At 42.0% G+C, this 13,872-nt stretch overlaps 1 protein-coding gene across 1 annotated transcript; it reads right to left on the bottom strand.

The window, feature by feature from the left end:
* Positions 1–6,957: 6,957 nt before the first annotated feature.
* On the bottom strand, positions 6,958–7,887 carry LOC116523033 (olfactory receptor 4M1-like). The gene has a single exon (XM_032238189.1). The coding sequence runs from the start codon at positions 7,885–7,887 to the stop codon at positions 6,958–6,960; it is 930 nt and encodes a 309-aa protein (XP_032094080.1).
* Positions 7,888–13,872: the final 5,985 nt, after the last annotated feature.

Here is a 13,872-nt window from a genome sequence, read left to right as displayed (position 1 = left end):
TAAGTCTTGAGTCGGTTAGGATCAAACTCCTGAAAGTTGGCAGAGTTAGCCTGCAGTACTGCATTCTAACTACTACGCCACCACCAAAAGTAGCTTGCATGGAAGAATCTGGAGGAAGAATGCAAAAACTGAAAATAGAAGATATGGGATGGAGTTGATGGCTAGAAATAAATTAAGGACTTGCCATCTGTTGTTCTCTCTTAAAATTGCTGGTAGCAACCCCTTTGGTTGACCAACAGGTCCCTTAATTATGAAACTTCTGAATGAAGTTTATTCAACTCAAACACCACACTGTAATGAGATGTAATGCTTTGCTTTAATTTCCAAGACCATTACTGAATAAAAAGCAGCAGAAACCCGTGTCTTCTGTTTTATTTATTTATTTTATTTACTTCTTTATTTATCCTATTTATCTTGCCTTTTATTTATTTATTTATCTTATGTAAAACAGCTTGTAATGTGTCCTTTTCTCACGGCACTGACAATGCTGCTGACAATATCTGGGCGGATATGACCTCGTACACAACCCTCACTCTGTCAAGGATCTAGGAGTACTCATCTCAAATGATGTAAGCCCCAGAGCTCACTGTAACAGCATTGCCAAAAAGGCATTAAGAGTTGTTAACCTAATTTTATGAAGGTTCTTCTCCTGTAACACTGTACTGCAAACTAGAGCATACAAAACCTTTGCCAGACCAATTCTTGAATACAGCTTGTCTGCCTGGAATCCACACTATATATCAGACATTAATACAATTCAGTGAGTCCAGAGGTATTTCATGAGAAGAGTCCTCCACTCACAATAGAATCCCTTACGGCACCAGGCTCAAACTTTTTGGGCTCGGACAACCTGGAACTACGGTCTGACTAAGCATAGTACACAAAATTGTCTGCTACAACATCCTACCTGCCAACAACTACTTCAACCTCAATAATACACGGGCAAACAATAGATACAAACTCAAGGTAAGCCACTCCAAACTAGATTGCAGAAAATACAACTTCAGCAACAGAATAGTCAACGCTTGAAATGCTCTACCTGACTCTGTTGTTATATCCTCAAACCCCCACAGCTTCAACCTTAAACTGCCTACCATGGACCTCACCCCATTCCTAAGAAGTCCGTAAAGGGAGCATACTTAAGCGCACTAACATACCTACTGTCCCTGTCCTACTGTCCCCTTTTAATTGTACTTATTTCCTTGTTCATGTCCATGTTTATACTTATACCTGTTATCTTGTACATATTTGACAAACTAAACAATCAAACAAACATATTAACTCTGAGCTACCACTGATAGTATCTGGCTGTTCATGGAGATTGAAATCTCACCTTCATGGAGACTTAAATTTCATCTCACTTCAGTGCCATCTTACCTGAAATCAGTCTTTGAAGCTGAAACCTGCTGGCAAAGAGAATCCTAGTCTGCAGGTAATCCATGAAAGCACTTCTGAAGGTGGAATTGTGCAATATATTGATCAGAAGTTGGACAATAAAGTTGCAAGCTGCATAGTTCAACTTTCTCTGATTTGTATTTCCAAAAGATATTGCAATAATAAAAGACTGTTAGTTTGCTCTCCCTATTAAATTTGCAATCTTGGCAATCTTGAACACTTGATTATCAATGACTAATAATGGCAAGATGTAATTTTTCTCTGATTTGCTATCCCTCTCTGTCAAGGCTTGAAATGAGATTTACAAAAGAACTGGAGGAAATGGACTGAGATGCAAAAATGGAATTTGGAGACGGAGATCTTTGATCCTGGAGTTAGTTGGGAATGGGGAAACATTTTCAGAAATGAGGGAAGTTCAGAAATCATTCTAATTAAGCAATGCCCACATTCTTCTATTATTTGCATTTATTAAAAAAATCAAAATATTGATGGGATTTCATAACACACAGAGTATCATCTCTAAACTGTCCTCTCTCCTCCCCTGTCTAGTTTAATGAAAAGAAGGACTGGGCGGGGGGGACGGACGTGATAGCAATGTTCCAATATCTCAGGGGTTGCCACAAAGAAGAGGGAGTGATGCTATTCTCCAAAGCTTGTTCTACTGAGGGTAGAACAAGAAGTAATGGGTGGAAACTAATTAAGGAGAGAAGCAACTTAGAACTGAGGAGAAATTTCCTGACAGTTAGAACAATTAATCAGTGAAACAACTTGCATCCAGAAATTGTGAATGCTCCAATACTAGAAGTTTTTAAGATGTTGGATAACCAATTGCTTGAAATGGTGTAGGATTTCCTGCCTAAGCAGGGAGTTGGACTAGAAGACCTCCAAGGTTCTTTCCAAATTCTATTCTATTCTATTCTATTTCTTTGCATTCCTCTCCCTTAAAATGTTAAGCAGAAAGCAATATATAAATATTTGTAAACATCAAAGAAGTTAGGGGTAGTTCTGAGGATTATGTAGTAATTGCTGGGATGGGACCAGGGGAAAATTCAAAACAGAACCTAAATTTAAGCATACCTTTGGATCCATAATTAAAGGAATTTTTTTTGAAGAATTGAACCCTTCAAACTCTTACTCTTTCATCAGCCTGTAATTCGCTCTTCTTCCTAGGCCTATTAAGAAGCTTATGTAATGGGTAGGGATGAATAACAGAGAGAGGAAAGGAAGGGAAGTAACTATGTTGTTCATCCCGTTCCCTTAAGTTCTGAAACTCATGCATTTTCACCAATGCATGTGATCAGGCAGACAGAAGATTCTGCATTTCCCTGAACAAACTGACCCCTAGTGTTTCCTTCAGTTTCTCTCCAGGGTCCTTATTAAAAAAAAAAAAAAAACCAGGCAAATAGGTTTGGAAATCTGTTCTCCATTAAGTTTATTCACTAAACCAGATTTCAACTGAGCCTGAACATTTGGCCATAAGGCATTTTAGTTGTTAAGAAGGTCACTACATGACCCAACTAGATTTTATGACTTTTTTTTTACAGAAGTCATTAAACTAATCACTATAGTTGTTAAGTGAATCCCATGGCTGCTAAATGAATCCAGCATACCCAATAGGCAATTTTTGCCATTTTCTGCAGGGGAAAAAACAACCCTTCGCAAAACATGATCAGGTGGCCACTACCTGTCACCAATACAACCAGTTGCAAATGAAAGTTGGTTGTTAAGTGCCTGAAATGTAATCCTGTGACTACAGGATTCTGTGTGCAGCAATTGTAGCTTCAAGGAGAGTTCACATGTAACTTTTTATGAGTCCATTGCAATTTTAAATGGTTGTTATGCAACCAGTTATTAAGTGAGGACTACCTGTGTGTATTTCTTTTATGTTCTCTTGACCAGCTGCTCCACTGAGGAATTAGTATGGGCATCATTATCAATAATGGAGATTATTGGATCTCAGGGTTGAAAGACCTCTTTGGTGTTCTCTGAGCTGGCTGTTTTCTTGCAGACATTTCATTACCCAACTAGGAAACATCATCAGGACTAATTTACAGTCTCCTCCCTGTCCCCTTTCTAATGTGGAACTTCTGGAATCAAAAGGTTTTGTGAGATTTGGTTTGCCCAATTCTGGCTGTTCTGATTAGTAGAAGAATTGTTGATGGACTTTTTTTTAAAACAACCAAACAGATTATGGAACAGATTGGAAATTTATTTACTTTAATGATCACAAATAGTCCAATTAGGTAGCAGCATTGACCTGATTTGGGCTAATCCCCAAAAGGTAAATAGCACTGACTTTGAAAGAAGACCCATCAGAAAACATCAGGTCAACTGGCAAACATCTCATTTTATGTTGTTATATTATGTTGTGTTGTGTTGTGTTGTGCTGTGCTGTGCTGTGCTGTGGTGTTATGTTGTTATGTTATGTTATGGTGTGTTGTGTTGTGGTGTTGTTATGTTATATTATGTTATATTATGTTATGTTATATTATGTTATGTTATATTATGTTATGTTATATTATGTTACATTATGTTAAATTTATTTTACTACTTTGATTGATTGATTGATTGAGAGTTTATTTATATGCCGCCCTTTTCCCTGGGGGGACTCAGGGCAGCTTACAACTCGAAGGGGGGGGGAAACAAACATTTAACACGTAAAACAGTACATAATTAAAAGCACAACATTCATACCATTCGGGTGGGTTACAGTCTTTAGCCCCAGGCCTGATGGGATAGCCAGTTTTTAAGGGCTGTGTGGAAAGTCTGGAGGGTGGTGAGGGTACGAATCTCCACGGGGAGATCGTTCCATAGGGTCGGAGCTGCCACCGAGAAGGCTCTCCTCCGCGTAGTTGCCAGTCGGCATTGACCGGCAGTTGGAACTCGGAGGAGGCCTAATCTATGGGATCTAATTGGTCGCGTGGAGGTGGTTGGCAGTAGGCAGTCTCTCAAGTATCCAGATCCACTACCATGAAGGGCTTTATGGGTGACAAGTAGCACCTTGAAGCGTATCCGGAGATCGACAGGTAGCCAGTGCAGCTCGCAGAGGATAGGTGTTATGTGGGTGAAGCGAGGTGCACCCACAATCGCTCGCGCGGCCGCATTCTGGACTAGCTGAAGTCGCCGAATACTCTTCAAGGGCAGCCCCATGTAGAGCACATTGCAGTATTCCAGCCTAGAGGTCACAAGGGCACGAGTGACTGTTGTGAGAGCCTCCCGGTTCAGGTAGGGGCGCAACTGGTGCACCAGGCGAACCTGGGCAAATGCCCCCCTGGTCACAGCTGACAAATGGTGTTCAAAAGTCAGCTGTGGGTCCAGGAGGACTCCCAAGTTGCAGACCCTGTCTGAGGGGTGTAGTGTTTGACCCCCCAGCCTGAGAGATGGAACACTTGCCAAATTAGTGGGAGGGAAACACAACAGCCACTCGGTCTTATCTGGGTTGAGCACAAGTTTGTTAGCCCTCATCCAGTCCCTAACAGCTTCAAGGCCCTGGTTCATCACGTCCACCGCTTCATTGAGTTGGCACGGGGCGGACAGATACAACTGAGTATCGTCCGCATACTGGTGGTATTTTATCCCATGCCGCCGAATGATCTCGCCCAGCGATTTCATGTAGATGTTGAAAAGTAGGGGGGACAAGACCGAACCCTGCGGCACCCCATATGTTAGGGGCCTAGGGGTCGATCTCTGCCCTCCAACTAACACCGACTGCGACCTGTCCAAGAGGTAAGAGGAGAACCACCGCAAAACAGTGCCTCCCACCCCCACCTCCCGCAGTCGACGCAGAAGGATACCATGGTCGATGGTATCGAAAGCCGCTGAGAGGTCAAGGAGAACCAGGATGGAGGCGTGGCCTCCGTCCCTGGCTCTCCAGAGGTCATCGGTCAATGCGACCAAAGCGGTTTCTGTGCTGTAGCCAGGCCTGAAGCCGGACTGGAATGGGTCAAGATAACTTTACATTTACTTTATTTTAACTTTACTATTTTTTTACTTTTTTATTTGCTGCCAGATACTAATGGACTCTAGGGACGGGGTGGTTCAGTGGCTAAGATGCTGAGCTTGTCGATCATAAAGGTTGGCATTTCAGTGGTTTGAATTCCTATCACAGCATAACGGAGTGAGCTCCCATTACTAGTCCCAGGTTCTGCCAACCTAGGAGAAGTTTGAAAGCACACAAAAAAAAATGCAAGTAGAAAAATAGGAACCACCTTTGGTGGGAAGGTAACAGCATTCCCTGCGCCTTCGGTGTTTAGTCATGCCAGCCCCATGACCACGGACATGTCTTCCGACAGCACTGGCTCTTTGGCTTTGAAATGGAGATGAGCACCGCCCCCTAGAGTCGGGAACGACTAGCACATACGTGCAAGGGGAACCTTTACCTTTAGCTTACTAATGGACTCTGGGTGATGTTCAAAACTTGAAAAATCAGATAAAACATCAAACCAAATGAACAGCCCAAAGTAAATTTTACAAAAAAACCAACAACACCACACAGGAACTTTAGTTGAAGAATAATATGTCAACTCCACCAGGCTTGGGACCAAACATGTTTCATAATAATAGTCCATATCTCTGTGGAGATGCTCTTTCATAGGTTGGGGTCTGGAATGAGACAATATGTTGTGGGCAACTTACCATGGGTATCTTACCACAGTCAACTCACCATGGCTTTCCCACAGTAGCCAACTCATTGTGGGACAACCCACCACAGCCAACTCGCTGCAGGACAAATTGTTGTGGACAATGCCACGTGAGATAACCTCAGTACGAAAAATGTTATCCTTCACTGTTTCTTCAACATTATTCCATTTTTGTCATTGAAAATAATGCCAAAGAAACACTGGCAGATAAAATTTATCATGTTGAGTTATCCTGTATGGAATTGTCCATGGCGAGTTGGTCACAATGAGAGGACCATGGAAAGAGGGTTGCGGTGGATTTGCTGTGATGAAATGGCAAGATGACCCCAGTGAATTGTCCTAGACCAGTTGGATTCCATGACAGAAGGCATGCTTCCTTAGTCTCACAAGACAACAACATTTAATAGAGGATAACCATTAATTTAATAGAAGGTAACCAATAGAGGGTTGCAGTGGTTCAAGAGGGACATAGTGGCTCAGTGTCTAAGATGCTGGGCTTGTATATCAGAAAGGTTGGCAGTTTGGCAGTTCGAATCCCTAGTGCTGCATAATGGAGTGAGCTCTCATTACTTGTCCCAGCTCCTCCCAACCCAGCAGTTCAAATGCATGTAAAAATGCAAGTAGAAAAATAGGGACCACTTTGGTGGGAAGGTAACAGCCTTCCATGAGCCTTTGGCATTGAGTCATGCTGGCCACATGACCATGGAGACATCTTCGACAACGCTGGCTCTTCGGCTTTGAAATGGGGATGAGCACCGCCCCCTAGAATCTGGAATAATGAGCACATATGTGCAAGGGGAACCTTTACTTTAAGCCAATAATTAATAAGCAACCAGTAATTAATAAGCAATCATGCAACACTGAACTATATTTTCCTTTGAAATGTACTTATGTACTAATGAAATACATTAAATGTATTCATCTAATAGATAAAACGAATATTGTTGAGCAGTCTCCACATGGCAGCTTGGATCTCCTTGTTCCTCAAGGTATAGACAACAGGGTTCATCAAGGGAAAGACCACCGTGTGAAAAAAAGCCACTGCTTTGTCGAAAGAGTATTCTTGAAAAGGGTGGCAGTAGATATAGATGGCTGGGCTGAACATGATGATGATGATGATGATGTGAGTGACGCAGGTAGAAAAGGCTTTGCTTTTCCTGGGACTGGAGCCCATTCTTACTTTCAACATCAGGGCCCCATAGGACATGAGGAGGAAGATGCAGCATGCAATGCTCATTAGGCCACTGCTAGCAAACATGAGGAATTCTAGAGTGTGGGTATTGGTGCAAGCTAATCTGATGATCTGGGTGACATCACAAAAGACATTATTCAACTCATTGGGGCCACAGAATGGAAGTGGGATTATGAGAATCACTTGGATGATGGAATGTAGGAAGCCTCCCAGCCATGAAGCCACTATCATAGCCCAGCAGGTGACACTGGTTACCATGGTGGCATAGTGCAATGGATGGCAAATGGCTGCATACCGGTCAACAGCCATGGCAATGAGGAGGAACATCTCAGATCCTCCTAGAAAATGAATGAAAAATATCTGACTGACACAGCCCAAGTAGGAGATGGTTCGGCAACCAAAAATGATGTTAAGGAGAAGCTTTGGATGGGTGACAAAGCTGTAGATGATGTCCAGGAAGGCCAGGTGGGCCAAAAGGAAAAACATGGGGGATTTCAAAGAGGGAGTCTTCAGAATTGTCACAATGATAAAAATATTCCCAGGGAGGAGCATAATATAGAAGAGCAGCAGGACAACACCTAAGGATAGTTGTATCTCCCAGATTGGTGATAATCCCTGGAGGACAAATTCAGTTACTTCTGAATAAGTTACATTTTCCATCTTAGATCTGTAGAAGAATAATAGAGGCTCTCAGTGCTAATCTTTCATTAACGTTCAAGTAACTTCAAATACAGCACAGCAACATTACATGCTTTCTGGAGACATAGTAGGTTTTTTTAAAAAAATAATCACAGGCGGACATTTAATGATGCAATTAAATTGATTTGTTGTTGGTAGTTGCAAAGTCATGTCCAACCCATCATGACCCCATGTACAACGTTCCTCCAGGCCTTCCTATCTTCTACCATCCTCTGGAGTCCATTTAAGCTTACACCAACTGTTTCGGTGACTCCATCCAGCCACCACATTCTCTGTCGTCCCCTTCTTCTTTTGCCCTCCATCTTTCCCAGCATTAGGCTTTGTCATTAAACTGATAGACCTGCCTATTTACCTATTGTATGGCTCCCTTCAAGAATTTTCAAAAACATGCTCCAGTCCTCATATCATTTTAAACTATTCTTCAAGCAATGAGGTTTATGTACATGTCGGAATGTTTGAAGAGGTTCCTCTCAATCAAATCATCTCACAGGATATTTTTCTTCAGAAAGGGAACTGAATATTTATTGTCATGGAAGGTTCTTACGGAAAAAGAAATAACTTGAATTTCTCATTGTTTTTCTTTTTCTGCATGGTTATATTTGGTGATCTCCTATACGTTTTTCCTTTCTGACTCTTTGTCCCTCAGTTTCATTTTTATTACTATCATAACCACTACTACTTCTTCTAGTCCCACACTAGGAGTCGCAATAGGGTAAGTAGGAATTATAGCAAGAAATCATTTTTTCTAAACATCCTTCCTGCTGGAAAAAAGTGTTCTCCTTGGCCCATTCAGTTGCAAAAGTCTCAGAAACTTTACTGTGTTTCCCCCAAAATAAAACAGGGTCTTATTTTCTGTTGACCCCCAAAATAAGTGCTTGGCCTTATTTTTTGGGAGGTCTTATTATTTTTGAATAAGGCTGCAGAAAGCCCCTAAACCTCGGCCCATGGCCTGTGGATCAGCTGGGCCTGCCGCTCTTTCTGTGGCCGCCACTAAGAGAAGGGGCGCAGTAGCTAGGGTTTGTGGGAGTGGCATTCCACATGGATGGCAGGTGCATATGGGGCACATGGGGTATGTTCCTCCCTTTCCCCCCAGGAAATGGCAAGGACTGACGGCGCATATGTTTAGATATTTTAGGTAAGGACTTATTTTCGAAGAAGGGCTTATTTTAGCAAATGCGTTCAAAAGCCCGATTGGGCTTATTATCTGGGGAGGTCTTATTTTCAGGCAAATAGAGTAACTACAACTCCAAATCCTAGTACTTGATCACACATTTCCCTGCTGTCAAGTCAGTGTTGATACTAAGAGACCATATGGATAGATCCTCTCAAGAATGATCTATCCTCAGCCTGGATTTTTAGATCTGTCAGAAGTGGATTCGTTGCTTAAAAAAAAAAGTTCAAAAACTTGCTTTTGAATTATTCCTGCAGGTTTGTATATGTGGATTTCTGTCTGTGTGTGTGGCAGTGAAAAAAGACAATAAGAACACTTGCTTTCCATACCCTGCTTAAGTAATTATTTTATTATTTTATTTAAGTGAACTAGTTTCTGTACTACATCTCTTTTGTATGAGCTGACATTATTTGTGATGATAAATACCGTCAAATAGTAAGACTATATTGCACAATGGAAATTGGCAACTAAATAAAATACTAAAGGCACCCCAACCCATATAAAGAATGTTTGCAGGAACTGGGAATGTCTAATTTGATGAAAAGAAAGAGGGTGACATGATAGCAGTGTTCAAATATCTCAGGGTCTGCAACAAAGAAGAGGGGAAGAGCTATTCTCCAAAGCACCCGAGGGGAAAAGAAGAAGCAATGGATGGTAACTAATCAAGGAGAGAAGCAACCTAGAATTAAGGAGAAATTTCCTGACAGAACTATTAATACGAGAAATGACTTGCTTCCAGAAGTTGTGAGTGCTGCAACATTTGAGGTTTTAAAGAAGAGATTGATTGGTCAATCATTTGTCTGAAAGAGTTTCCTGCCTGAGCAGGGGATTGGACTAGAAAACCTTCAAGGTCCCTTCCAACCATCTATTCTATTCAATTCTATTCTATTCGACTCAACTCTAATCTACTCCACTCTACTCTTTATCCTTTATCCTTTATCCTTTATCCTTTATCCTTTATCCTTTATCCTTTATCCTTTATCCTTTATCCTTTATCCTTTATCCTTTATCCTTTATCCTTTATCCTTTATCCTTTATCCTTTATCCTTTATCTTTTATCCTTCATTGTACTGTATTCCATTCCATTCCATTCCATTCCATTCTATTCTATTGATTCTACTCTATTTTTGTTTAACTCAAAAGTTACCAAAGAAACCTTAGGAACATGTACAGGAATTGACCAGGAATGAAGCCCACTCAAAGAAGACTTTACTTACCTTTCTATGAAGATAAGCTTCTTGATCCTGGTAGATTGGTAATTAGTTCAAATTGCTGGGCATACACTTCGTAGACTAAGGCCTCTAACATGGTCAATCAGTAACTCAGTCTCACCCCAATTGTATCTTATGGAACATTCAAAGGACACAGTCACATTATATACTCTAGAGTAACTCAGTTTTGAGACAATCAGCCCACCAAATCACAGTAGTTGTTTTTAAGAGGAAAACCACATCCTCTAGAATCGACAGGTTTTTTTCCCCTCTCTCATTTACAGCCCAAGAAACTCTCGTACATGACATTTTCCCATCTTATGAGGTTTTAGCATCAATTTCCTGGTCTTCATCCAGCCCACATTTGCATGAGACACCCAACAAGTCCTCAAAGCATGAATTCAAATAAACAGTTTCTTTCCTCAGTAATTTATCTACGAATTCCATGTGGTCTCTGATACTGGAGATAAAAACGTATAGGTTTTTTTTTTTAAGAAGCATCACACTAGCTTTGAAAATCCTCTGGAAGTATCCAGCAGATATTCTAGATCTTCAGCTGTTTCCTAGAAATCACTTTTGTTGGGGATATCAAATAGCCCTGACTATGGAACAGCACCATAGAAAGATGAAGAAAACATCGCTGCATTAATTCCAGAATTAAATATTAGAGTTTCAAACAAGTTGAGTATGTGCAAAATTAAACTAGTGGTTGATTTACAAATCAGAGGGATCTCTCTGTTAATATCAGTGAGAAGTGATAGCAAAATGTGACTTTCTTTGTAATGTTTTTTTTAATAAAATTAGTTGGGAGCAGTGATGTATTTTTGGAAAGCAGAGAGTACAGAACCTATCATAGATTGCTCTGTTGAGCAGTACATACCTTCTTCCACTGGCTAAGCATTTGTTAGTAAAATAAATATACTATATCCTGAATTTAAAACCAATTTTGTGCCCTTCTTCATACGTCTGCAGAAGATGGAGAAACTTCTTAGAAAACATGCCACATTTCTGGTCCTTTCCTGTATTAGAGAAGTTTATCTGAGGTAGAAATTATCAAATGCTTCATTATAATATACAGATCAGCTAAAGGCAGACAAATGATAGAAACTGTTGTGATGGAAACTGGGAATATAAAGGAAGGAAATACAAAGAAATTATTTTATGGACCGAGTTAGGTGCATTATTGGAAGATTTTTAGAAGACCGGAATTCAACCCTTGAAGTTCTTCAGTCAATCTCTGGATTAGAGTTCTTCCTCACACTAATAAAGAAAGTTTGAGAGGGTTAGGGAACAAATTAGGTAGATAGAAAGGAAAAGCTGGATAGGGTGTTTCTTTCTTGCATCTGGCTTAAGATCTGGCAGCCATTAATTTCTATGGCTATATTATTTTCTGCCACAATTTTGTGTATTTCTCTGTACAAGTTGGACCCTAGAGTACAATTCCTTCTTTTAGTCCCCAAGGTCCTTATTATAAAACTAGTATTTGACAAACATTTTCTTTAAAAAAAGTCAATGCTACTTTACACGTCCTCAACTTACAAACATTCATTTGAAGATACTCACAATTATTGTAGCATCCCCATGGTTTGAAAAAAGTGAGTGTTATTCACACTTATGACCATTGCAGCATCTTTTGTTGTTAGTTGCGAAGTCATGTCTGCTCCATCGTGACCCCATGGATAACGTTTCTCCAGGCCTTCCTTTACCATCCCCTTTACCATCCCCTGGAGTCCATTTAAGCTCACACCTCCTGCTTCGGTGACTCCATTCAGCCACCTCATTCTCTGTCGTCCCCTTCCTCTTTTGCCCTCAGTCTTTCTCAGCATGAGGCTCTTCTCCAGTGAGTCCTTCCTTCTCATTTGGTGGCCAAAGTATTTGAGTTTCATCTTCAATATGTGGCCTTCTAAAGAACAGCCAGGGTTGATCTCCTTTAGGACAATTTGACGGCTTTGCAGTCCAAGGGACTCTCAGGAGTCTTCCCCAGCACCATAGTTCATAGGCCTCCATTCTTTGGCACTCAGCCTTTCTTATGGTCCAACTTTCACAGAAATGCATTGCAACTGTGAAGCATCTCTATTGTTACACAATAAAAATTTGGAGGCTTGGCAACAAGCTTGTATTTACGACAGTTGCAGTGTCCCAGAGTCACGTGTGATCAACCTTTGACCCTTTTTTCACACTTACCATTGATTGATTCACCATTGAATCAAAATTCAGATGCTTGGCAACTGAGTCAAGCATCTGAATTTTGATTCAATGGTGAATCAATCAATGGTGAACAGTTGCAGTTATAAATTTGCAGTTATGTGATAATCTTTTGCGACAAGCAAAGTCAACGGAGAAGCCAGATTGACTTTGCAACCATGTTACTAACAACTGGTTCTCCTTGACCTCTCGGCGGCTTTCGATACCATCGACCATGGTATCCTTCTGCGACAACTGTGGGAGGTGGGGGTGGGAGGCACTGTTTTGCAGTGGTTCTCCTCCTACCTCTCGGACAGGTCGCAGTCGGTGTTGGTTGGGGGGCAGAGATCGTCCCCTAGGCCCCTAACATATGGGGTGCCGCAGGGTTCGGTCTTATCCCCCCTACTATTTAACATCTACATGAAACCGCTGGGCGAGATCATTCAGGGGCACGGGCTAAAATACCACCAATACGCGGACGACACTCAGTTGTATCTGTCCGCCCCGTGCCAACTCAATGAAGCGGTGGACGTGATGAACCGGGGTCTTGAGGCCGTTAAGAACTGGATGAGAGCTAACAAACTGGTACTCAACCCGGACAAGACTGAGTGGCTGTTGTGTTTCCCTCCCAATAATTTGGCCAGTGTTCCATCGCTCAGGCTGGGGGGTCAAATTTTATACCCCTCAGATAGGGTTCGCAACTTGGGAGTCCTCCTGGACCCACAGCTGACCTTTGACCATTACCTGTCGGCTGTGACCAGGGGGGCATTTGCCCAGGTTCGCCTCGTGCGCCAGTTGCGACCCTACCTGAATCGGGAGGCCCTCACAACAGTCACTCGAGCCCTTGTGACCTCTAGGCTGGAATACTGCAATGTGCTCTACATGGGGCTGCCCTTGAAGAGCATCCGGCGACTTCAGCTAGTCCAGAATGCGGCCGCGCGAGTGATTGTGGTCGCACTGCGGTTCGCCCACATAACACCTATCCTCCGCGAGCTGCGCTGGCTACCTGTTGATCTCCGGGTGCGCTTCAAGGTGCTACTTACCATCCATAAAGCCCTCCATGGTAGTGGATCTGAGTACTTGAGAGACCGCCTCCTGCCAATTACCTCCCTTCGACCTATTAGATCGCACAGATTAGGCCTCCTCCGAGTTCCATCCGCCAGTCAGTGCCGACTGGCGACTATGTGGAGGAGAGCCTTCTCTGTAGCAGCTCCGACCCTTTGGAACAATCTCCCCGTGGAGATTTGCACCCTCACCACCGTCCAGACCTTCCGCACAGCCCTTAAGATCTGGCTATCCCGTCAGGCCTGGGGATAAAGATTCTAATCCGTCCCACCCGAATGTTGAATGAAAGTTGTGTTTTATTGTTTATTTTTTTAT

Source organism: Thamnophis elegans, chromosome Z (genome assembly GCF_009769535.1).
Source record: "Thamnophis elegans isolate rThaEle1 chromosome Z, rThaEle1.pri, whole genome shotgun sequence".
Lineage (NCBI taxonomy): Eukaryota > Metazoa > Chordata > Lepidosauria > Squamata > Colubridae > Thamnophis > Thamnophis elegans.
Note: the sequence above shows the minus strand (reverse complement) of the source record. Positions and strands in the feature narration are given on the sequence as shown.